General features: G+C 42.0%; 1 protein-coding gene across 5 annotated transcripts in view; it reads left to right on the forward strand.

Moving 5' to 3' along the window:
* Positions 1-25,685, forward strand: part of fndc1 (fibronectin type III domain containing 1) — a 48,290-nt gene extending 22,605 nt beyond the window's left edge. For 4 of the 5 annotated variants that reach the window (XM_080790205.1, XM_080790206.1, XM_080790208.1 and 1 more), the window contains 12 exons: positions 26-141; positions 1,306-1,417; positions 1,711-2,031; positions 3,499-3,573; positions 4,611-4,802; positions 10,446-10,673; positions 15,153-15,261; positions 21,359-21,438; positions 22,089-22,118; positions 24,156-24,317; positions 24,410-24,532; positions 24,735-25,685. In XM_080790205.1, coding sequence (XP_080646331.1) covers positions 26-141; positions 1,306-1,417; positions 1,711-2,031; positions 3,499-3,573; positions 4,611-4,802; positions 10,446-10,673; positions 15,153-15,261; positions 21,359-21,438; positions 22,089-22,118; positions 24,156-24,317; positions 24,410-24,532; positions 24,735-24,850 — 1,664 coding nt within the window. In that variant the 3' untranslated portion in view covers positions 24,851-25,685. The remainder of the gene's footprint in view (positions 1-25; positions 142-1,305; positions 1,418-1,710; positions 2,032-3,498; positions 3,574-4,610; positions 4,803-10,445; positions 10,674-15,152; positions 15,262-21,358; positions 21,439-22,088; positions 22,119-24,155; positions 24,318-24,409; positions 24,533-24,734) is intronic. The other variant, XM_080790207.1, reaches the window with a different exon arrangement.
* Positions 25,686-26,535: the final 850 nt, after the last annotated feature.

Consider the following 26,535-nt stretch of genomic DNA (forward strand, 5'->3'; position numbering starts at 1 on the left):
TTAACTTATACCTTCCATCATTCAGGTAAAAACGGTCGTCCCAACCTGACGACGACACACGACAAAGAGCCCTCCTCATCCAATGACAACAGCAAAGCCAATGGTCGCAGGTCCATTACTGGCCCTGATGGAAAGAAATGGGTTTGTAATTATTTATATTTAATAAAATATGATGAGAAATGTGCTATGATACGCAGCACTTAGCCGAGACTTATTGTATGATATTATTTATTCCTGTTGAGCCAATAACCAATTGTAAAAGGCCTAATATGTCAATTCAGGACAATAGAGGCTATGCGCCTGCATAAAGTGAGTGGTAAATCGAGTGGCAAAATGAGTTTAATGCAATCAGATAGGACTTTTCTGTTTGGATGTATGGGCTGTCAAGGCCAGAAAGTCGTTTTTTGCCACTCAGTGGGCATTCCTGCATAACTTCCAGGTATAATGATGATGCCGCGTGCATGCCCTCTATAACGTCTACTTATTTCCAGAGCTGTCTTGTAGACTTGGCTTGAAGGCAGGCAGGGATAGGGTGTAACATGTACGCTACTCATAGCACATTATAAAATCAACAAATATTCCACAGATTACACATTGTAAAAACGATTTTATGCCTTATCTCTCTCAGGAGCCCTTTTTTCTCTTTTAAAACTACTCACAGTATGAACATATCTGAAGATGTGTTGTTCGATTATCTCTTAATTCTTTCAGTATGGCATTTTAATGCTGCAAATAAATTGCTCTGTGCATCTGCTTGTTGAAGTATTTCTAAGCCTGTTGTAACGAGACCAAGAATTGGCTCTATGCACACGCAGAATAACTCTTCCTACTTCCGGGCGCCTTCCTTCACAGTGTTACAGATGATACTAATGAAGGCTCTGTTCCAGAGCCTCTTCAAACAAGTCAGCGTGCTGCTATTGTATGTTGGCTCACTGGAAACACTGCTACACCAGTGGGTTTCGAAGTGTCCTTGAGTGGGTTCTAAATGGCCCTGTAGTACGCTCTCAGAGGGGGAGCATACTTTGGTCCGACATATCATTGGTTCGAAAGAGCATTGGTCCGACCCGGTATAGGGTTGGGGGTTAGGTTTAGGTGTGCTGCCCTGTGCTCGCGGTTATGGTTAGGGTGAGGGTTTGGGGTAGGTAGTCGATCGGACCAATGGTATGTCGGACCAAAGTATAGTAACAATCTCATTTATGGGGGTCCTTGAAATTAAAACAATGTTGAGAACCACCGTATACTAAATGGAACAGAGCCTTAATTAGTATCACCAGTAACACCTTGTGTTCATTCCGGACTGTCCAGGTGGTGGACTTGGACCGGGGGGTTCTAATGAATGAGGAGGGGAGGATTCTTCAGGACTCTCAGGGAAACCCCAGAAGGGTTGTGCTTGGAGAGGATGGACGCACCATCTTTGGTGAGACACTTCACGCACTCTTGGAATGATAATTAGGGTCAATGTCAATGATAGCAGTTCTCACTAAAAGGATAATAATGGGGCTTCAGTTGTAGAAAGACATATTTTCAACTGACGTCTCACAGAAAACAAGGAGATAAACCACTGCATTTTCACTATTTAGATCTATGACTTTTTGGTTTGGTAACAAGTGCCAGATTTGTGACGATATAGCCTATGATTCGTTGCTGTACGGTCAGCCTCATTAAATTCCCATTGTCCCTTTTTATTCCTCTTCACCAATCCACTCCCAGACAACCAAGGCACTCCAATGGTGAACCAGGACGGCATGGCTCTTTTCGGTAATGGCCGCGATGGCCGACCAGTAGTCAATCCCAAAGACAAGCTCCTCACTGTAGGTGGTAAACCTATGGTTGGGCTGGACCGGCCTAATCTCAGGACCACCACCACTACCACAGCTGCACCCACCACAATACTCACCACCACAGAGTGGAGCTCAGAGGATTACAGTCAAGAGCCTTTTCCAACCTGTCCACCAGGAACCTACTCTAAGATGGATGAATATGGGTACCCAGTACTGGATCCAGATGGTATTCTGGACTGTTATCCTGAAGGTGAGTCTTCGTGAAAGAGAAAATAACTGATACTGATGTCAGTAGCATTTGGACTAGTTGACAAGATCATTAAAATAAAAAAATACGTTATAAATTATATTTGAAGCAGCAGTCTCACCAGATTGGGCACTAGATGCGCCACCATTTTATTATAGCTTGAACATCTTTGCGCTTAGGAGAGACAAAACCTTACGAATTGTATGATTTACAATTCCAAAGTTCAGCAATTCGTTTGAGGTCTACAATAGCAGAGGCAAATAATGTATGACTTCACTACATCTCTCAGTTGTATTGTTGGCCAAAGCCAACCCATCTAAGGCCTGAAGTGTTTCCTGTCTGTGCCCACAGAGTCTTATAACAGTGTGTGATCCGGTCAGAGTGTGTGTAGACGTGTGTGTCTATGTGAGACCACTGTAACCACATGTGAGACTCCACATCTGGAGCCTGGCTGTGGTCAGACTAATACTGGTTTAAAAACACTCCCTGGACCGTCACTGCCGTTAGCATTTACCACACTAGGCTTGAAGCATGGACACAAGAATTATAAGTGACAAAACATTTGTGTAACAGATGATACATACATGGATGATAGATAGAAGATAGATTGATAGATAGATAGATAGAGATCCGTATATACTGTATGTATAAGAAATGTCACACAAAAACAAAACAAAAGTGAGTTCAAATGAAAGGGAAACTGAACTAAAACAACAAATCAGAATTGTAAATACAATCAAGATGTAAAACAGATGGCCAAAACTTTCATTTGTACAACATACAATAGACCTACTGTATATTGTCTATACAAATGTTAACAGGGGCCCTAACTAGAACAAACACATCCAAACATAGACATATTCAGACAGCTACAAAGATCTTTCCTTATAAAGTCTAAACAGGGAAAATCTGAAACAGTACACTGTAAAATCTTTAGTGGTAAATAATTTACAGTAAGTGTGTTCATTTTACACACACTGTGGTTTTTACACTTTGGGCCCTATCTTGTGATTTGTTTTAATGGTTCAACTAGCCAAACTACATCGACACGTTGTGAGCTTGTAGACTATTTTAACTATTTTAAAAGGTTTTTCTAAATAGTAAAAAATGGCAAATACGTTTAGGGATAAGGGGTAATTGGTGGCGCAAGATATAGCCCTTTGATTTTTATATTTGAAACGGCATCGTCCAGTGCAAATGCAATAAAAACTCATCTCACACCTGTGTGTACTGTATATACTGTACAGTATATAATATATATTATACACACGCATATATCATATGGTACTGTATATATGTGTACGTGTACTGTAAGTGCACATGTACGCAGCTTTTTTATTATGTGAAGCTGTGCGTGCGAGTGTGCATGCATGTGTGCGTGCATGAGCACGCTACATTGCCATTGGCTACATAAAATGTATACATAGTAATGTGAGAGTGACACCACAGCCTGTCTTGCTTCTCTGACAGAGGACTCCTCAGGGATGGATATGGACTCCACGGTTACAGTGGCCATGGTGCCTGATGCTTTAGCTCTAGACCAAGGTATTGGCTGAGTATGGCTACCGACCCATCAACCAACCACCGGGCCGGGTTGACCTGCACCGTTAGTTGATTGATTGTTGAATGTTTAGCTTTGGTTTCGTCCGTTTGTTTGCTCTGCTTCTTGCTTTCCTGAATTTACATCGCCTGCAGACTTTGCGTTTGAGTTTCTGTTCTTGTGTGTTGGATTTCTGGTCCTTGGATTGTGTTTGGTTTGGGTTTTCTCTATTGCTGGGTTTTGGGTTTTCGCTATTGCTGGCTGTTTTTAATGTCCCTCATCCCCTCAAAACTGGACCCGCACGCTGCCTGTGAACTCCATTACTAACCCAGAGAGAATGCCTTGGCTTGTGATCTGGTGTGATGTATTTGCTGGTCTTCGTGTTGTGTCGTTACATAATGCATGGACCCCGAGGTCAGTTGAACACTAACGGAATGGAAATGTGCACCTTGACGATTAGTCGATGAAAGCTTATGTCCGTTGTAGTTTTGCTGCAACATTGGACTAAACTGTTTTGTTGTTTTGCTTGAAGGTTGTGACATGAAGCATTACAATTTTCTTTGCATGGCAAGCATTAGTTTGCCATATAGTTTGAAGCCGTGTGCATGCGTGTGGACCATGATGTAATGCCAAGGTCCATTGGCGCCACACAGGAAAGAAATGGTGAATAAAGAGGAAGGAACTCATTGAATTTCACTCAGTGTATTCCTGCACATTTCTCAGGCTTTCAGATGGCCCTTTCGGCAATCTGTTGCGGAACGTCATCTTCTTCATGGCCCCCTCACGTGGAAAATATTGGTAGCATAACATTACACAAGAATAAGCGTTGGCTTTCAAAGGAAAATAGGCAGGTTTGCAATGAGGTCACACCATTGCCCACGATCAATTAAACCACTGTGACTCATTACACTAATTACGCAGAGATTGAGGAAACAATTAGTGATTACCGAAAAAAATGGCAGCAGTGTGTTATTGAATTATGCATTGTAAAGCATGTAATTATTTTGCGCCATTACCTCACTGACGGCTTTGATGTTGCTAGATGAGGTCCTTGTCCAGACCACCCTACAGCCAACAACCGCCATCACCACCACCACCACCACCACCAGCACCACTACAACCACCACCACCACCACAGAGGTCCCCAGACTCCCCACCCCAGAACCAGACACCAGGCCCTTCAACAACAGCCCCTCGTCAGAGCTTGACCTTGCGGGGAGGAAACGGTTCACAGGTACTGTATGTTTTTTCACTTCCTGTGTGTACTGTGTGTGTGTGTGTGTGTGTGTGTGTGTGTGTGTGTGTGCGCGCGCACATATATGTGTGCGCGAGTGTGTGTGTGCATGCGTGCTTGTCATGTTCAATTACATCCTTAAGCCTACTGTAGTTCAGACCAAAGATCTATACTTTGTTGCATGACAAAAACATCCAATATCTAAGCTCACAACACATATATCTGCTATTTCCGCCACGGGATACGATTGTATAATGCACTAAGTAAGTATTACAAAGTTGCGGAGAAAAATCGCAGCAGTCTGAATTACCCCTTAGAGCCCATTATCTGTGATGGATGTCTTTGAAGAGGCATTATTTAAACTCCCGATAGTAAGTCGTGATTCAACTTATATTAAAAAAATCTCTCTTCTCCCTCCCTAGTTAATACATTTTTGGTGGAAACCCTCTAAGATTTAGTACCAAATATAAGGGGGAGGGGGGGGGGGGGGTAAGAGGTAGGGAGTATGTGAGAAAATGAGAGACAGAAGTTATCTCACCATGTTCAGATAACATGGATATACATAAATCTCTTGCGTTTAATGTCTATGTCCAGGATATTATACAGCACATACTGTATATGTACGTATGTGCCGTGCACGTGCACATGTAAGTGTGCCTCAGCATCATAAATAATATTCCGCCTGCTGACGTGTGCTCTGTTTTCTTTCACGGAGCGGAGGAGAGGAAAAATGAATTCTGGCTCGCGATCATCTTGGCTCACTCAGCTGCACTTCATAAATACATTCACAGAACTTGACTGCCTCATATAATTTACATGCATAACAGTAAAGCCAAGAGAAACCACCGCGAGGTGACGGAAATACCATCATTGTATTGGTCTATGTGGCATTCAATAGGATTAACGCTGTGATCGCAACAGGCCCACTCATGGATGACAATATATGACACACACGACAACTGCCCGTGTTTCAGAATCAGTCGGTGCATTTGCCAAGCACAATAACTGTGCAGATCTACTGACAGCTTACATAGTGTTTTTAAGTGTGATCTTTCTGACTGGAGGGTGCGTGTTATTACATCCACACGAGTCACGAGCCATGAGCCCATATAAAACTAACTTCAACAAAGCATTCCGCTCGGACAGAAGGCACGCATAATGGAAGACAACTCAGCACTCTGGTACCTTGCTGTACGCAAATATGGCTGATTCCACTTCATTTGCCAAAAAATAGAGTAATTACAAAAATGAAAAACCCATCAAGTTCATTTTTGAACATTAGGCGCCCACAGTAGCAGAGAGCTAAATAGGAGACATAGCATCCAGTCGTTCTTAGCAGTGAACCAAAGACTACTGCTGTGCTGTGTCTTGTAACTAAGGCTTTAATATGCTTGCTTTGGCCCATACTCACTCTCCTCTATCACCTAATCTGGCTGCATGAGCCAACCTGAAAATGCTCTTGAGATAATAATAATAAAGAATCACACTCGTGTGAAGTGAGTGCCACCTTTTATCAAAGCCAGGCGTTCAAAAATAACACCTACAAGCCCCCCCCCCCCCTCTTTAAACCTACAAGCTACAACTATTAATGTCTCTAGTCTTCTAACTGATGAGGCTTATTCCCAGCATATATAGTTACACGCCATTGGGAGAAGCTGCCAAATTGGATGCTTCACTCAGAGTTTGTAAAATCCTAGTTTCATTTTCTTGATTACAATGGTGATTCTTGTCAGTGTCATTTACATAAAATGTTAGTAAAAGGATTTTAAACATGGTTAGGCTACTTGGAGCTGTATCCCTATCAAGTGCCATTATCGTTACTATCATCAGCACTATCTGCGCCAGTAGCTACAGTGGAAAGACGACAGCTTTTACTCTGGCCGGCATCCATCTTGGTAAACAGTAACTGTCTGATGATTAGAAAGTGCCAGCTGAACTCATCTGAAACCTATTACGGTACATCTCCACATCCATAACCTTTTGGTGGAACAAACAAGGATAGCCTGAACAATAAAAAGTTAAAGGGTGCTGATCTCAGCGGGGAGAGGGAGGGAGAGAGAGAGAGGGAGAGAGGGGGGGAGAGAGAGGGGGAGAGGGAGAGAGGGAGAGAGAGAGAGAGAGAGAGAGGGGAGAGAGAGAGAGAGGGGAGAGAGAGAGGGGGGAGAGAGAGAGAGGGGGGGAGAGAGAGAGAGAGGATCCCATGTTGGCTCGATGTGCTCAATGTGCTTAGCAGCTCTGACATGCTCTGTGTTAAAGGAACACTTCACCTTGTTTCAACCTTATCTCTATATAAGTCCCCACTAATGCATTGCTCACTATAGCAGTGATTCTCAACCTTTTAAAGTCTCCAAATGAATATGCATTAGGGCCTACAGTGTAGGCACATAGACTAGAGATAACAGTGAAACTCTGATCAAAATAACCATTCTTGTACAGTACGTTCTATAGTTGAATTTAGTTGTACTGTACAGTACGTTATAATAACGCACTTTAACGATGAAGATGTATGTAACGTACCCCCTGGCCAAACTATACCAGGTGTAACAGCACCTTGGGGTATGTTCTGGGTTAGTCCACTTCATATAAAACAGGCTAGCCCAAAATATAGCCTTCTAGCCCTTTCCATTTTGTATTGTTTTAGTAATGCATTATTAAGTAACATCTCTCTAGTCCAGATAATACCCAATAGACATTGCTGTTCGTTGGAGTTATATGTGTGCAAGAGGGGGTGGAAGTGCACAGGAAGAGTGCTGAAGGCAGGCTGCGTCGCTGCCCAAGTGACGTCACTCAAGCGACTCCTCCATGTCTCTTGCTGCCACTCAAGTAAATATAGCCTACTATCAAGTAATAACAATCCAGTCCAGAGGGTTATACTTGACTGTAAATCCATTATATTATTGAGTCCAGTTACTGTACCTTATTTATGAAAAACGCACAGAGCCTAAAACCCAGTCTTTTTTTCTTCTTTTTTCCCCCTGGAAAGGCAGTAGTTTCCATGAGCTTCTGGATATGACTGACTACCCTCGTTCTTTATCCATCTTCACTCAGCCACGAAAAGCCAAATGTGTCATTTATTTTCAACAATGAGGAAGTCTTGCTCAGTCAGGGCTTTTCTTTTATTTATTAAATAAAGTGATTTTGACACACTGGGCATTTCAAACAAATCATACTGTGGGAATCGTGCATCCTTGTCTCAGAAAGGGAAACGAGTCTGTTATACGATCTGACCGTATCATCCAAAGCTGGCAGTGGACTAAGACACACTGTGGATGTGGATGGCAGCATTTAAAAAAGAAATCAAAGAGCAGAATCCATGCACAAGCCACACATGTGGGGCTTCCAGGACTGAGGGCTCATCATAAAACCATATATCTAGCCATAAATCCACAAAGATCACGGTCAAGCACACATGGATGTGTGAATACAATACGACACAGACATGCGGAAATATACAGTCTGGACAGACGTGTGCATAAAATAATCCCCACAGCATGCAGACAGATGTACATCATCACATGAATGGAGGAGGTATATGTGTATATACATCACATACAGTAGTTGTGGGTAACGTACCAGACAAACAGAGCATGCGCGATTGCGCGTCAACGTGTAGACAGTGACACGTGTTGTTGTTAGCCTGTTGGCCCGTGCCGAGGGACAGATTTTCAGGTAGACGGGCGCACGTCCAGACCCCTGCGCTTCCCCTCCAAATCCCAGTTAGCCTGGGAATTGTGGAATATCTGGGAAGTATTTGCAGCTGTAGATGCAGCTGGCCTTCCCAAGGACATGGGGAACAAATGGCAAGAAGAGAGACAGCAGGGAAAAGAGGAGAAAAATGGAGAAGGCAGAAGAATACAGGATACTGACCCCATCCTTGTGGGGTTTCTTTTTACCCCCACAGAGTATGATGTCTGAGCAAAATGGCCATCACGTCAATATGGTCAATATAAACAAACACCAGCAGTTGCCCTGATTCACAGCTTTCATTAAAAAAAATTCTTCACACTAGACCGGCAATAACTTCTGAATCACATCCTTCAGGTTTTTTGTATGCAAGTATGGCAATATGACTCACAATAGACCAGCAATAACTTCCACATGAATGGAAAATGGGAATTCATTTCTTGGCCTCGATATTGAGAAAAAGGAAACGATCTTTGCCACAGAAAAACATAATCTAGATTTATTGTGTTGAGGTCAAGGATCTGAATAAGTAATTAGAAAGATATTCAAAGAATGTGATATTCTAACATTGACATTTAACATTTTGACATGTATTGGAAACGGAGGTGCTGCTGGGATTCTGATCCCATGAAATATAAAACCAGACAGAAAGAGCGGTCTGGAGCACACGTTTAATAGGAAAAAGTTTTAATAGCTGCAAGTAATTATTGCAATCAGGGGCAGACTGAGAACAGCCTTAAATTACAGGGCCCCCTATGAGTTAAAATGAACATGAGTGAATCAGTGAGCACACCCATAGACATAAAAAGGCAGACGCTTCTTCCGGCTCTGGGGCGCATGTCAAAATTGAAGGCACAATTCTCCAGAGACTCCTTGCAAAGCATGAGCGGAAGCTTGTCAAGCTTCCGCGTGCGTAACATAAGTCCTGGAAAAGGCTGTGATTGGCCAGTAGTCACTTGAGTGACAGCGAGAGGAGTCGCATGAGTAACGTCACTTGGGCAGCGACGCAGCGTGCAGCACTTCCACTTGGCAGCGGCCAATGAGGCATCAATATCTATGAGCACACCACCAATGAAAGAATTACAAACTAAATAGGTCCAACAGGATATTTAATTGGACCAGTTACCTACAGTACTGTGTGTTTTGGACTAAATACAGTCATGTACTGCACAGGCTTATGAAAAATGTCATTTTATCACTACTTGCAGTTTGATCCTCTTTGGAAGGAAGCAGTTGACAAAATGATAAAAGATAAGTATGTTTATGTTACAGAAAAACTTTGTAGACTAGCAGAAAATGGACAAAAAGTGGCAACCAAGTAGGCTCTAAACTCTAAAGCTGTGCAATAATTCTTCTGTGCAATAAATAGTGCTTTATCCTTAATTAATAGGATGAAAGAATGTATAACTTATAACCTTCATTGAGCTTTTACATTATTCCTATGACACCTGGTAGCAATGTTACACTATACTGTTATTATTTGTTACTGTACTGTCTGAACTCCTGTACTACTCGGTCACACAGTGCTAGCCGCCCAACAGTGCCACCCCAGGTCACAGAGTGCTACTGCAGCTGTCCGTGCTGAAATGGACATACAGTATACTTTCATAGGTGGACACACACACACACTTAGCTGCGTATTGGAGTGGCTAGCCACCGCTCAAAAATGGGACACAATGCCTCCCTGCTTGGCACTCAGCAGCATCAAGGGTTGGATTTGGGGGTTAGATCAACTACAAAGGATGGGCATTTGACCCATGAGATGGGTCAAATGCAGTGAACAAATTTCGCATACAGTAATGTATGTGACAAATAGTAGGACTTTAACTTTAATACACAACCCTGTACAGTCTCAACCCAGGGTCCATAATGGGTCATTTCACTCATAAGGTCAGCCGTGGTACCTGATGCACAGGTTGACTTTCAACATGTGTTCTTCTCTCCCTCTGTGAACTATAGCTCCCTATTTGAACTACATCCAGAAGGATCCAGGTGCTCCCTGCTCCCTGACAGAGGCTCTGGAATACCTTCAGGTGGACATCTTGGAGAACCTCATGGAGAAGGACAGCAACCAGAACTCGCCGCCCAAGAACAAGCCCCATAACATCACTGTGGTCGCCATGGAGGGCTGCCACTCCTTTGTCATTCTGGACTGGGCCATTCCACTGAAGGATGATATGGTGTCAGGTAAGGTAACAGTATTTTACAGCAGTGGTTGTGAAAGTGGGGTCTGGGTACCTCCAGGAGTCCAGGGGGCCCGCAGCAATATAGTATTGAAATCAGTTCAACCACTTTAACCCTATTAAAGTTGAAAACAGTTTTACTATTAGATGGGGGACAGCGTCCTTGACATCAAAACATTGGAGAACCACAGTTCTAAAGAAATTCAAGGACGTCATGCTGTTGTTATCAACTTTCCATAGCCTCCTAAATCAATCGATCAATGTTGCAGCTCAATGCATAAACCTGGAACATGTCGACCTGAATCTCCCTCAAGTCTGATTTTAGGAACACACACCAATAGTCTAATAGTACTGCATATAAATCATGACAGAAGATAGAATGCCTGGAGCACATGACCCGAATGGGTCATAATGCCTCCTCAGAGGCTCCCAGTAAAAATAACAGACCTCCACTGACCCAGAACGACCCAGAGAGGTACAGTGAAGGGGGGGGGGGGGAGATAATGGTGTAATGTACGGCGTGGTGGACTATCAGACAGTGGTCTAGGCAGTTAGAGAGAGAGAGGCATGTTGTCTTTGGCGTGACAGCATAGGCTCCCGGTTGCGCTGCGCTCTGCTCTGCTCCATCCTCTGATGTCTAAAACAGATAGATGGCCTAATCCTCTACTCTGTCACAGGCCTTTTTCTCCAGCTCTCTCTTTCCATCTGCTCTTCTCTGCCTTGGGCATTTATCTGCCTCTCACACTTTCTGTAAAACTGTTGTTGCATTCTTCACATAAACTGTCATTTTGTCAGGATTGTCAGGACTGTTGAGGACCTAGGAGTCCATTGTTATGATATGACAAAACCCCACCTGACCAAACTAAGAATTACTGGCAATGTTGATCCACATTTATCGCCATCATTGTTGGTTCATGCTTACTTTGTCTGTTTGTCACAGCGGTAACTGGTACAGTTTTATAAATTAGAGTTGGGGGTAGGGTAAGGACCTAAGCCATTTATTTATTTTCTTCGACTTCACTTCCCCTGTCAAAAACATAAATGACATTTAAACCCCTTCTCTCCCCTGAACATGGCCAGTTGAGTCAGGCACTCAGCCTGACTCCCTTAAACCCCTTGCCGGATGCAAAACAAAACAACTTTACCAGTGTGCCACCCATAAGTGCCATGAAAATAAGGTCTGTCTTCCATATAGTGAGCCAATAAAGTGATCTAAGTAGGAGTAATGTCTTCAGTAATGGTTAAGTGATGTAATACAATTTGCAATTTAAGCATGCAGCAGATGCTCTTATCCAGAGTGAAAGTGCAAGATCAGAATAAGTAGTAGAAACCGTAGTCAAAAAACAAGTAAATAGAATGAAGCACACATTTTAGTGCTACAAAGTACAGTAATTAGGATCTGTCTAATCAACATACCATCTACCGTAAATATGAAATAACATTCTTAGAATTTGTGGACAAGCATACCGTACTGTATATGTCTATCTAAATAATAGAGAGAAATATAAATTAATTAATTTAGACCTAAATTTATTTGATCCTGTTGGGGAAATTGGGGGAGGAGATGTTAGAGGTTAAGGATCTTGCTCAGGGACACATCGACACATTGCCGTGGCTGGGAATCTAACCTGGGCCAGGCATCGAACCTATATGAACAAGTAACCAACACATACATCTGCATAATATTACATCTATTATACCGTATATAAATAGGCAGCAAGAACGCCAAGAAGTGATACAATGAAGGAATGCAGGGAAACAGGAATGCAAGGAGTGCAAGGACTTGAAAAATACTATAGATAGCCTATTGGTAATCCAACACAATTCAAACATCCATGACTAATTAACAACGCAATTCTTTTTAGCAAACTAACAATAATAATAATACATTTTAAAAAGCCATGTCAAATGTATGAATGATATATGGCTGAAGCTGAATTAGGCTGCTGACCATTATCCAAAGCCACTGTATTCTGTTCATTTCAATGATGTTATGTTATGTTGGCCAACATTATTCAGTTATTCATTTAAGCTCAGGAAAGTTTGAATGACTTTGGAGTAAAACGTAAACATGTGAACAGACAATGATGTGAATTGACAGCAGAACAGTCCTCTAAGACGAGTGCTCTGAAGTCTTATGTGCTGAGTGCTGACCAAAAGACCACATGCTTATTTACACTGGCTGGCATTATTGACTGGTATTTTATCCATGTCTCATCTCTACATTTCTAGTCCAGGATGCCTGTGTTAGTGTACGGGAAGGGGCATATATTGGGGGGGGGGGGGGTGTCCTTGATTGCCTTGTAGGTCTTCAGCAGTGTTTTAAAATTAATGCAGGCAGTGGAAGCCAGTGAGGGGAACACAGAGAAGAGAGAGGAAGATGTAAATATTTAGGGAGATTTGAAGGCTGGGCGTGCCGCATCATTCTGGATCAGTTGTATCAGAGATCATCACTGCTCATCCCAGTGATTACTTTGGCTGCAGTTGTTTTTGAATGAACAGAGCCAGAGCTTTCCAACAGTCCAGCAAAAATAAATGGTAGAGACAAATGCATGGACCAGTTTCTGAGACAGACGTAAACTTCATTCTTTAACCATATGAACCCTATCATCCCTAATCTGGGCATGTCACAGGTGAACATTCGGCGAAGATAGCATATTCTACAAGCTTGCAACTTGTTGATCAGTGGATAAGTGATTTTGGAGACTTTTAAAATGATAAAGCTGTCCTAGTAATGTTACCAATATGATTTGGGATATGAAGATCATTCAGAATCCATAATTATACCCAGATTTGTTTTTACCTGCTCACTGGGTTTTAGAGACCATATGAAACCAAATACTAATAGATTTCTTGCCTACTGAAAGAATGGCCTTTTCTGTAATCCCTCTCTCTTATTTTCTCTCTCCATCGGCATCTGTGTCATTTCTCATAGTCTATGCGGTTTTCCAGATGTTGAAGTTATCTCTCTCTGCAGCCCTATCCCATGTCTACTCTGTGTTTGTTGTGAACAACTGGCCAAAGTATTAAGTAGAGGCAAGAGGCATCACTTCTCTGTAGCCAGCAATGATCAGTGGATGGATAGATGGTGGGTGTGGCCGCCATTGGACGGATGGCTGGTTGGATGACTGGACGGACGGATGGACAGACATATTAGACCAATGAATAGGCAGACAGACAGGCATACAAAAAGATACAATTGAATAGAAAGTGAACAAGAGGCATACAGCAAACACCAGTAGCTCAGACACTGCAGCAGTTCACCTCAAAATGTCAGCAACAGAGAAAGAATGAAAAACAAAGAGAGAGAGAGAGAGAGAGAGAGAGAGAGAGAGAGAGAGAGAGAGAGAGAGCGAGAGAGAGAGAGAGAGAGAGAAAGAGAGAGTAAGTAAACCACTACTATTTCCCTTGTCTCTTTCCTGCAGCCAGCTGTGTTGGCATGGCTCCAGCAAAAATAGGAGACCCTTAACTGTCCAATAAGAACGATTTGATATAGTTTGGCGTGTGGCAGCGCTGGCTGCCATTGGCTGAGAGGAATGATCGAAGGCTGCCATGACCTCATGACACTCGCAGGCGTCTGAGCATTAGCCAGAGGCAGAGAAAACAGGAGGTGAAGGACAGCAATCTGGACACGTCGTAGAAGACTATAGAAAATAACCAGGGCTGCAATATTACTCTTCACTGTTAACTGAAAATTACCTCCATTCCTTCACATCTCCTGGAAGACAATTCCCCATTTCCATAACCTTTCCCTCACAATTCTAGTTCTATTATTTTCTCTTTGCTCTTTGTCTTTCTAATCAGACGCAATGTGTTTAATTGAAGAGATTTGATCCAAAATCGAATAGCTGCTATTAGGAAAGAATCATGCATACACTGTCATAATGATTGATGACACCAGCTTTAAAACAAAAATGGGCCCTTTGACAAAATAATACCTTTACGGATGTTGATGTTGATGTTTTGTTTAGGTAACTGACATTGGGTCTTGGTCTTGGAATGGAAATTCAACTTCCATTTAAGGATATACAGTACTGTAGGTTAACATTATCATTTACACACTGTTTTGCATGACTTGTTGACTTCAAAAGAAACACTACTCACTTCCATTTAAGAACAAATTCTGTACTTTAAGTCCTAAATACAGGCAGAGATGATGAGATCCGAGTTAATTGTTATTATTGATTGATTGGTAGTTTCTATTGAAAGTGTTTGAGAGTTTGAGAGCAAGAGTGTCTGTCCTGTTGTCTGTTTTGTTTGTCTGTTCACACTTTTTTCATGTTTATCACATTTATGTGTCTTTTTTATTATGTATTGTATGTGGAACATTTACACTGCCTGTTATTTTTTTCATTTTTATAACTGATCTACTCATTATCATTGTCGATAATATTCTGATGTCATACAAAAAATGCCTAATAAAAATAGTATTAAAAAAAGAAAGTGTTAAATTTGACCTTTTGCCCTGCATTGCGTCCTACAGGCTACGTGGTCTACAGTGCTTCATATGATGATGTCCTCAACAACAGATGGAACACCGGACCGTCTACTGGGACACACCTGGCTGTGGAGAACCTCAAGCCCAACTCCAGGTAATTAGTGCGTTAATTTGTGCGTGTGTGCGTACGTGCGTGCGTATGTATGTATGTGGTTAAAATGGGTAAGGTATAAAAAAGGCAAAAGCATGCTCTATTGCACTGGCCTAAAAGTGGGTCCTTAAAAACTGCTTCAACTTCTGAGATTTGTATTTGGTTCATTAGCCACCAGATGGCATACCTGGTAAAGTCCAAGCGTATGTACTGTATGTGTGCGTGCGTGCGTGCGTGGTCTTCTATTGCAGTTCCTCACCTTCATATCCCAATACACTAAATAACTTGATTTGCTTGATTTCTCCAAGTTGTATCTTACATGATTTATATAGGGTAAATAAAAACGTTGATACTAAAGCCAGGATGATACTACAAACAAAGATGGCTGCTAATATAAAGTACATTTTGCCGCTTGGCAGTCTGCTTGTGCTGACCATAGCAGCAATGATGTATTGTATGTCATATTGTTGCCTGTGTGTGTCCTGTGTGAAAGTGGCTGGGTGTCGCATGTTGTAGTGAGGGTTAAAGTTTGGGTTTGGAAATGAATGCAGTCAGTGGAAATGAGCGGAAGGTCCTCGAGAAATATAACGCTATCAACTTGTATAGGCTATATGCTTTTGTCCAAATCTGTGTGTGTATTGCCATGCGTTGTGCATACGCACACATAGGATGTGAACTTTTGAATCTGTGCGCGAGTTAACTTTGTACACTACATTCAGCAGAAAGTTGCCTGCTGCCTGCATGCAAGCACATACCGGACACATAAAGAACAATAATAACAATAATTCACAACAGCAAAAGAGGTTGGATGCTTGTTTACAGGATGTTTTACACATGCGTAATGTCTATGGTGGGTGTGTCTGTCTGTACTGCAGCCGGTGCTTGCCTGTGTTGCTTGTGGATTGTTTATTTGTGCTTGGGAAATGTTTATAGCATTATCGCTTCATCCTATTAGTTGCGGAACATGCAATTGTGTATGTGTGACGTGCATGCTTGTCTGCATACATGTGTTTAAAATCATGTATAATGTATGTGCAAGTGTGTGTGTGTGTGTGTGTGTGTGTGTGTGTGTGTGTGTGTGTGTGTGTGTGTGTGTGTGTTTCTGTTTAGTGCTGGTATCAGGTTAGACTGATGCTAATCAGGGCTGAGCTGGATTCAGACAAGAAGGCTAGGCTTATATAAGAGTATGGAAAGCCAGCAGAGTGCAGTAAATCAGCCCTGGTTAAATGGAGGCAGGTTAAGAAACAGACGCAATCCGACCCAAAATGTGACTCGCTGAGAAGTGCCGTTGAGATCCTGGCTACGCACAAGGAGCATTAAAGAAAATACTGCCGACCTGTTTTGATGCACACACACACACACACACACACACACACACACACACACACACACACACACACACACACACACACACACACACACACACACACACACACACACACACACACACACAGCTTCAGTCCAACACTCCACAAAACCACGTCTCAGGAGTTGTGGGTCATAGCTTTCAAAACAAGTGTATGGAAACAGCTCAAGTGGACCCAAGAGAAAACTGCAAATGTTATGAGTTTGTAGCTGGTTCCAACGTCATGTTATGTTTACCGCTTGTTAAATGCCTTTTGTTTGAGACCTGGGAGTACAAATAGAGACTCATTTATCATGCTATATTATGCCAATTGGTGTCAGGCTCAGTTATTACTTGCGCAAGCAGAGTGCGCAAGTAATAATTTCGCTTGGTCTCTTCAAAGTGACAGCCAAGTTTTTTTCAACCACATTACGTCATCACATACGTATACACACCATGTACTCTGGTCCCAGTTCTATAGACAAATACAATCCTTGATCAACAAAGGATTTGAGAAATTTCTTCTCTTAGCATACTATGGTGATTCTGTGATGATTCAAAGTTACCCCATGCTAACCATTATGTAGGCTATGTTCGCTGTGTGTGCGGACGCATTAGCATGCATGTTGGTCACCTACTTTACATTCCGGTAAGTACTTTGTAGGTACCAGGCCATATATGATATTACGTGAATCAAAGCCCTTGGAATGCAAGTGCATACGTACTGTACTTAGAATAATGTGGCTCTATCCAAATACAGTAAATGTCAATGCATCAAAAATACACAGAACACCACTATGTTCTTCTGACATCCCAGCCGCATAACTCTTTCTGTGCAAAATTAATTAATGTTACACATTGGAATCATTCTCACCATGTAGATAAAATGGGAGACAGACAGAGTGAGAGAAACAGAGAAAAGCGGACCAACCGTTTTATCTGGGTGTTCAGGAGACTGTAAGCATCAGCTTCCCTGATTGGTCTACACAAACCGCTGGCTTCACAAACCTGTGCCTCTATAAGTCCCTGATTGGCTAACCCGACTAACCAGCATTTTAGGACGACCGAAAAGGTATAGGTTGAAATGAATAGCTTATAAGTACCTAACCTTTGTACTACAACTACTACTTCTTACTATTTAACAAAAAGCAGTTTTTTAACTAGAACTGCACTCTGTCGAGTGCCTACTTGCTTGTTGCACCCAAGTAGGCCATAAATGGCAGAGCGCGCAAGTACTGTCGACCGCTACAAACTTTCACATCTCAGCCTGTCTGTGAAAGAACTTTTGCAATATTGAATTATTAGGTTTAGCTATTTGCTACGTACCTAGCTTTTGGAGGTAAAAAGTAGTATTTTGAAGTATGGTAAAAGCTTCTATCTATAAAAGAAATACAGTCCCATCGATTTAGAAGTGTCCAGGATCCACTTGTAGTTTCTCAAAGAAAAATAAAGGAAATGCCTCTATGTATATGTATGTAATGTGTAAGTTGATTAGTGGTATACTGTGGTTACTCGGGTCGTTTGATGCGTATGTCCCGTAGCAGCATATGGCGTGATGAACATAATGACGTGATTAAAGGACATGCCTCTATGTATATATGTATATGTAATTTGTGAGTTGATTAGTGGTATACAGTACTGTGGTTACTTGGGTCATTTGATGCGTATGTCCCTTTAATCCACCCGACACTGAAACATATCATCATTACGTCACCATCGTAAACCAATTATACCCTGGTATTGGTACATATCTTCATCACATCATGGGACATACGCATCGTAGCACCGGACGAAAACATACCTGCACGGTCATGTAAATTAATGAAAGCATAGTGATGTCATGCGAGTCAAAATACATCATCATCAAGTAGCGAGCTACTAGGCCCCAAACCGTTTCTCCAGGAATAGTATTTTTTAATTTATTTAGATCCGTTTTGAAATTATATCAATCATATGGCATCATATCACAACTGCATGCATGCATTGCGTGACAGTACAATTACCATGGTAGCAGCAGCAGTATGCAAGACACGTCAGGCGTATGCAACACTGACTTTACTGTATGGCTGCCATGAACCGCAGCGAGCTTTAACTACAAACAGAAGTGCAACTGCAGATGTACACAAAGTGCAAGGAACTATTTGCATAATATCTGCCTCCAGGCTGCAGTTTTATCAACTGAAACCTGTTAACTTGGTGCAGATGTGCAGGCTCCATCCAAAAACAATCAACTGTGTTTGTGTCAGCCGTGGGCATATGGGTCAGTCTGAGCTATGATAGGCGAGTTAATTGTCGTATCTATGACTGCAGAAACCAAACACAAACAGTAGAGGTCTGACACGTCAGTGTGTGTTGGGGATGAGGGCGAGATTTGTCTGATTGTTTGAAGTGTCTGAAAAGGTTTCCCTCCGTGGCAGCCGATTCGTGTCCAAGGTAGCGTGTCGCTCCTGGTTACGGTTGAGCGTGGTTTATGGGGCCGTCCAGACATTTCCCTCAGATGACGGAGGGTCCTTCTGGCTTCTGGCGTCCAGATCCTGCGATATCCATAACTTTTCACGGCTGAAACACAACCTGCAGTACAATGCACGTGTTCCATCTGTGACTTTTGTATTTTGGTACGCGCTTGCACACATATCCATTCCTGCACATTTACCCACATCAGCATCATGAAAATGTAAAGATGAAGTGCCATGATTTTTGCACCTTTTCTGTTTTGTATGCGTCTAAGTTGACATTGTTCTAATAGACCCCCAGGTGTGGTTAGAATATTGAAATATGCCCACAGCTGTGGGTGCGGCTTCAGTTCAGGTGGATCACTGCCCACCTGAAAAGCAGGCATACTTTATGAACTGGTGGGTGTGGCCACATAAAAACATAATTTTAACACTTTCTGTACACTTTTTTGAAAATGAGTACTACATTTTTAGGGGAGGGATAAACGCACCACGTCTCTGTTTGTACGTCTGTAATTCACGTAACTTGAGAACCCTTCGCCAAATTTTACACACGCTTTGCCTTCTTGCATCGTTCCCAAGTATGCCAGTGGCCGACGGGCACAGGTCTAGTCTTTAACTTATGGACTCTCTTCTTATTTTGTGGACTTCCAGTAACTGTGTTGGTTCGGCTGCTTGTGCCTAATTGAAGACATGTATACATTTCAGTCTTTCCGCATGTGGGGAATCGTACACCTCCAGGCTCTCCATTTGTCTTCCCTGATGACTCCATGGTGAAACACCTACTGAAGGCCATGTAATCCAGCCAAGCTGGGCTTGGGTGGAAGCGCTGCAGTTAACCTACAGTGTGTTGTAGAGTAGTGTGTACAGTTACTGTATACAGTAGCTTTTCGCCCAAAGGGGAGATATTGAAGATTAGTTTTATGATATTGTTTTTGGTTTAAGTGGCATAGACTGGAGTAGTTTTATCATCTCTGGTTCATGATTGATTGAATACTTCATTAGTCCGAAATGTAAACAGAACGAGGTACAGTCAGACATAAAAGGCTAAAAGGACAACACAAAAAGTCCTGGGAATTATGTGTGTCCTGGGAAGTGTATTAAATTCATCAACCTAGTAGAAAAAAAACTATAATACATCATTCAACAAATACAAAGCAGTGAATGACACATCCTTTCTATGGGAATTTGCGTTTACCTCCCCTTGGGGTCTCCTGAATCCTGATAGATGTTTTTTCTGCCTCCTGGGTTTGTTCCCATCCACATTCTCACCCCATTTGGTCTTTAGCCTTCTCTTAGTGCCAATGCACTCTCTTCCTCTGGTGATTTATATATCTTGGTCAGGGTTTAACATGGCTACAGTGTTTCGATCCAGGTCTGGTTTGGGTAGAAATTAACAAACCATGAACTCACTGTATGTGACCCGCAGTCCGCACCCCCACAGAGCACAGGACACGCACGCACGCACACGTTTAGTGGGGCCGGCAGGGCTCCTGGATAAGTGTTGGAAGTGTCCTTTAGCAAGACACTGAACCCTGAGCAGGTTAGTGTTTGTTGTGTGTATAGTGTATACAACAGTGTTCTTTGCAGTGTGTGTGTGTGTGTGTGTGTGTGTGTGTGTGTGTGTGTGTGTGTGTGTGTGTGTGTGTGTGTGAAGAGGTGAATTTGCATTTGAGTGGTCGGAAAGACCACTCATTACAAACACGTACAGTGCACACATTTTATGTACATTTTTGATGTATGCGCGCACACCGCACACACACACACACACACGAGGAAGCCACTGTGGAAAAGTTTGCAAAGTCTTTGTGTCGTCACTGCTGGTGTTGTTTTTAATCTGATGGGATTTTATGAATCCACCGCAGGGTTTCACTGAGACAAAGTGAGCTCACTGCCAGACTGTTCTGCTCTGCAGCTAGGAGAGTAAAGTGTGAAGTTCCTACCTCATGTCTAACACCCTTACGCACGCACGCACTCTTCTGTCTTTCATTTTCATCCCCCTTCCTATCTTTTTCGCAAGATGTCTCTTTTTCCGTCGTCCCTCTACTTTCACTCCCAACAACTAGCTTCAACATGTGCCAAATGACCATTTTATTGCACTTTGCTCACTTTGTGTTCATGAGGACATAATGGCCAGACTTGTCTTAAATCAACCAGACTTAAAAGTATGTCCCGTCATCTGCTATGGTCATTAACATTTTGCTCACCGGCTGACCCAGTCACAACAAAACTGGCAGAATGACACTTTAACAGCTAAATGTCTCATTAAAATATTTAATGACATGCTTTGTTTTTTACACAGGTACTACTTCAAAGTGCAGGCCAAGAATGTGTTGGGTTTGGGCCCAGTCAGCGACACACTCACCTATGTTACGGAATCAGGTGTGTATACAGTACCATTGCAAAACGTAACTATAGTCATTTTACACACGCATATGATGAAAAGCTGCAGTCACAACACGTCAGCAGTTTATACCAGGGTGTCCACTCCACACTTTTTTTTTACTTGAGAGCTAAGTTTAAAATGACCAGCTCAACTAGATCTAACCACCAAAAAATATTATCGCCTTGCTGAAAAATAATTAGCTTTAAAAAAATTACCTGAGGGTGCTTTGTTTGGAATAGTGGCGCTGGTGTTACATATGGTGTTAAATATATAAGACAAACGCACCTGGAATGGGAAATAGAGGCGGAAAAATGGAATTGGCAATAGATTTATTTTACAGAACTTTGTAATGTTACTGATGTTTGTGCACAACACTTGAAAACAATTATTGCATTGTGGGTTTGAGCTGACAGGCCCTTTTTGATGTTAATAAATTAAGTCACCTTAATTCAAGTGTCAGATGCCAAAAAGAGTTGTTTTTATATTTAAATTATATATATATATATGTGCAGGTAGACCACATGACATGCCCCTAAAAATATTATTTTTAGGGGCATGTCATGTGGTCTACCTGCACAGCCTTTCTTTGTGATCTGGTAGATCGCAATATACCTTATGGGTACAATCCTCTCTGTCTTGCTTTCAGATGATCCACTGCTCATTGAGAGACCACCTGGTAAGTACAGTACATACAGTACTCTCTCAACATCATCTATCATTTAAGGTCAACATGCCTTTTGCTTACTAATGCCAAGCTGGGATTATGAAGAGTCAACCATGAAATATTACACGTGGAAGGTTTCTGTGGCTAAAAGCTGTGCCACAGTAGAATTGCGCAACACAGTAAAATCCTCAGTGTTAGTTCAACACTGAGTGTTTTACAGTGTACTGTGTTTTTAGAGTATTTGAGAATGAGGTATGGATGTGGGAAAAATTCTCTGTCTCGTTTCTCGCAGCCATCTTTAGCAGCCCTTGGGGCGCTACGGTGCATGAACAGTGTATTTAGGTGATTTACTGCATGGCTGGGGAGGAGCATCTCTCTGGATATGTTAGGTTGCATGCATCATTGAGTGCCATTCACAAGGCCTATCATTGTACTAACAGTGCAGCAGGAGAGAGTAATTTGTAACATGCTGTGAATGTTATTCATTCGGCCATGCTTGGTAGCATTACAAAAGCATTACTTTCTCACCATTCAACTATGTTGACGCTTGAAACTGTGTAATTGTCAACATGGGTAGTTTCATGGCAGGCTATAGCAAAAATACAAAATAAATGTAGTTTCCTTTTCTCCTTCACTGGGTTTTGTTTTTCTTTATAACCTGGCACAGATGTTGGAGGAAAAACACAGCCACCCTCCACTATAAGCACTTTGAGTTGCATTTATGTATGAAAGGTGCTATATAAATAAAGTTTATTATTATTATTATTATTATTAACACGCGGCTCAGCACCCACTCACCTACACTTATCTTCCCACTACCGCAAAACGAGGACCATCACTCAACCTTGCCACAGTGTGCTGCTTATAGAGCGTCGCAGTCCCGCACCCTTTCATGACGACGCCAGGCCCAGGAAATGGATCTCAATGCATTTTTCCCATAGACATTTCAAAACGTATTTATTTAAAGACCTTTTAAGCGTCGTACGAAGCCAACTCTTGTCGTGACAAATCATGACAACACACACAATATTTTGGACCAAACTAATAATTACAAAAAAGAAAAACAACAAAAAGGTTAAAACCTGCCGTTTTTTTCTACTTTCTAATTCTTTGTTTGGCCCGAATTTTTTTGTTTGTTGTCATGATTTGTCACGACAAGAGTTGGCTTTGTCTGCGGCGTAAACGTCTTTAAATACTTTCTGAAAAGTATATGAGGAAAATGAACGGGGATTTATTTTCCGGGTCTCTCAAGAAGGTGGGACTGCGATGCTCTATTGGCACGAATATTTATTAAAAAGGAGAATAATCAAATTTAATCCCAGAGATGCCGAGATTCAGTTCTTTCCCCTGGACTGTTTAAACAGGTTCCTGATTCATGTTCGGACCCGACACAGAAACACAGCATGGCCTTGAGTTAAATCATAGAAACAAATGCATATTCGTCACCTTGGCACACGTACTAAACTAGCACTTACGTTTTTTCACATTCCATTTCCTGTCTAATCAGTGTTTCAGGAGAGTATTTGGGAAACTGCCCTATTTGGGAAACAAAACGAACAAACATACAAGCATGTCTTAAACTACATGTGAAGGTTTCAAGTGGCTGGTGACTGGTCTATTACACCCTCCCACTTGGCGTCCTTCATCGGCCCCGCTCTGCAGGACTGGGACTTCTCCATCTTTCCATTCCAACACTGTATGCACGCCTTTTAACTCAACGGTCAATGCTGTTAGAAGGTTCATTTTCACCATTTCCATTTACTGTAGTAAATCCATTCAACACAGAGGAAATCTCACCATACGTCTCAATGTCTGGTACATAAAATATAATGGAAATGGAATGTGTATGGTAATATAATGGGATAATATTCCATTATTTTATATTACCATATCATTATATGGTAATATAATATAATGGTAAGGGACACAGGATCTCTGCCCACTACAGTCAATGCCAAGTGTGTTGCAAAGCTACTGAATCCCTACCTGCTCTCTCCTTGCTGGACTAAAATGTCAAAGCGTGTTCTCTTTGACTTGCGCCCTCCACAGGTGGAGAGCCAATCTGGATCCCCTTCACCTTCAAGTTCAACCACGCCCACAGTGCCTGTAAAGGCGGCCAGTACGTGAAGCGCACCTGGTACCGGAAGTTTGTGGGAGTGGTTCTGTGCAACTCGCTCCGATACAAGATTTTCATGGGAGACAGTCTTAGGGGTAACCTACTGTACCTTGATCACTTTACATACCTACAATGCCAAATTTTACATTTGGTAGAGATTGCTCATGACCCTCCCTCTCTCCTACAGATCCCTTCTACAGCATAGGAGACACATTTGGCCAGGGAGAAGACCACTGTCAGTTCGTAGACTCCTATCTGGATGGAAGGACAGACCCTGTCTACCTCTCAAATAATCTGCCCACAGCACAAGGTAAATATACACTTCAGAACATTAGCTAGTTGTTTCTATCTAGGTACATTTCTACCATTTCATTTGTTATTCTGACAAGGGTAGCCCACAGAAAGTAACTCAGAATCTGAGAAAATAACTTTTCTACTGATAAATGACACACAGCGAGTGCTCACATTTGTGAAACGGATGGATGTCAACTTTGGTGCGTTTCATTCTCTAGGATATCACCGATATCACAGACAGGAGCCAGTGACATTTGGAACTATCGGCAGACGCACGCCCCATCCTTTTGTGGGCTGGTACGAGTGCGGGGTTCCCATCCCTGGGAAGTGGTAACACACGGGGAAGAGGAGGGGTTGTTACCGCGGGCAACCAACTACATCCTGCTGCAGGGCCTTGATGCAGTCGATGGTCCCCACCCCTAGAAACGGACTGTTGCTAACCACAACAATAGCCACAACAACAGTTAACAACACGCAAATGGCTTCAGAGGCAGAGAATAATTATAGTACTTCTAAACCACACTAATAACTCAAAACGCACTTTTTACATAAAGCGGTCTGTATATGAGGGGAAAAATTGAAGCATGTGTGCTCTGCTTAGTTTAAAGCCCGAGTTATACTTGGTTGTGCACTGCGTCATGCATTTAAAAAAAAAACGAAGATCTACAAGCTCACAACACCTCGTGCTGCGAGCTTGTAGATTGGCTATTTTCAGTGTATGACAACGGCACACATTATAAATCATCCTTAACTCTTGCGTCCCGGATTGTAAAGTGTCCATACATTGAATTCCCACGTATTCCAGAGAGTTGTCCCAGAACCAGCATTATTTATCTCTTCAAAATGCACCTGCAGTCAACTGGCAGCATTGGACCAAAGCACAAACTGAAAACCAAATCCGTTCACAAGGAAACCTAAGATGTGTACAAGTGTGTTAAGTATTGATCAAGAGATTTGTTTTGAATCTTAATGTAATGTAATGGCTTTTGACAATTACTTTTTCTGTTTTATTTGTGTACATGAACATATTTTTGGTTTTGTTTTTTGTATCCTTGGTATTTACGAGATCCTATTAAAAGTTATGTTGTATGTATACGAAGAATTTTAAAAAACTAACTATTTGCTCAGGAACTGCTGGAGAATTGAATAAAGGTTTGCTATGGAAACTACAGGAATCGTAAAACATGAATCGTATGATATTCATCCAGCCATATTGCTTTCTGCATTAACCTTCAATATTTTGCTCAAACCAATGGGGAAAAAAAGTCATGATGCAGGAACGAGAGAGAATGAGAAAACATGAGAAGATATTCTCAAACAAACAACCCTACCATCCCTAATCTAGTTCAAAACGCATCGTGTTGTTACATGTTGCGAGCTTGCAGATATGATGTTTTTGCAATGTACCCCCCCCTCTCTCTCTCACTCTCTCTCATTAGCAGGCAAAAGTGATCCCTCTCTCTGTTTCTGCACAACAGCGCCCCTACTGGTACTCATTATACTGGTGCTCATTAACCAACACATAGGTGAACACATAGGTGAACACACACGGACATTGCTGTTCCTTGGAGTGGAACAGTCCAAAATAATGGAAATAATCTAAAGTAATGGAAATAACTTGAGTAAATGTTCTTTCCACCACTGGCCAAAGTAAACAGGGAACCAATTGGACCATTATCTTCTAAGCATCATCTATAGCATCCTATAACAGCAGAACAAGTCACTGCATCCACCGCTATTGGGGGGGGGGGGGGGATAATTAGCAATTTATTTTCCACACTGTTCAATGAGTATTTAATCATTCATGATTCAAGAATTGATTTTCATTCTAATGCCTGTAGCCAACTTCACAGATCATGTTAATTTAATTTGTTCCACCAAGAATTATGATTGGCTACAGCTACGGGCTTTTGTTAAATAACAAATTATTCAAAAGTTATGAAATATCTACAGTATCATTCATTGGCCAATGGGAAAAGAGACATACACACAAAGCCACATGTTGGAGCGGTTAGCAAC

This window comes from Protomyctophum bolini (genome assembly GCF_963924005.1).
Source record: "Protomyctophum bolini genome assembly, chromosome: 19".
Taxonomy (NCBI): Eukaryota; Metazoa; Chordata; class Actinopteri; order Myctophiformes; family Myctophidae; genus Protomyctophum; species Protomyctophum bolini.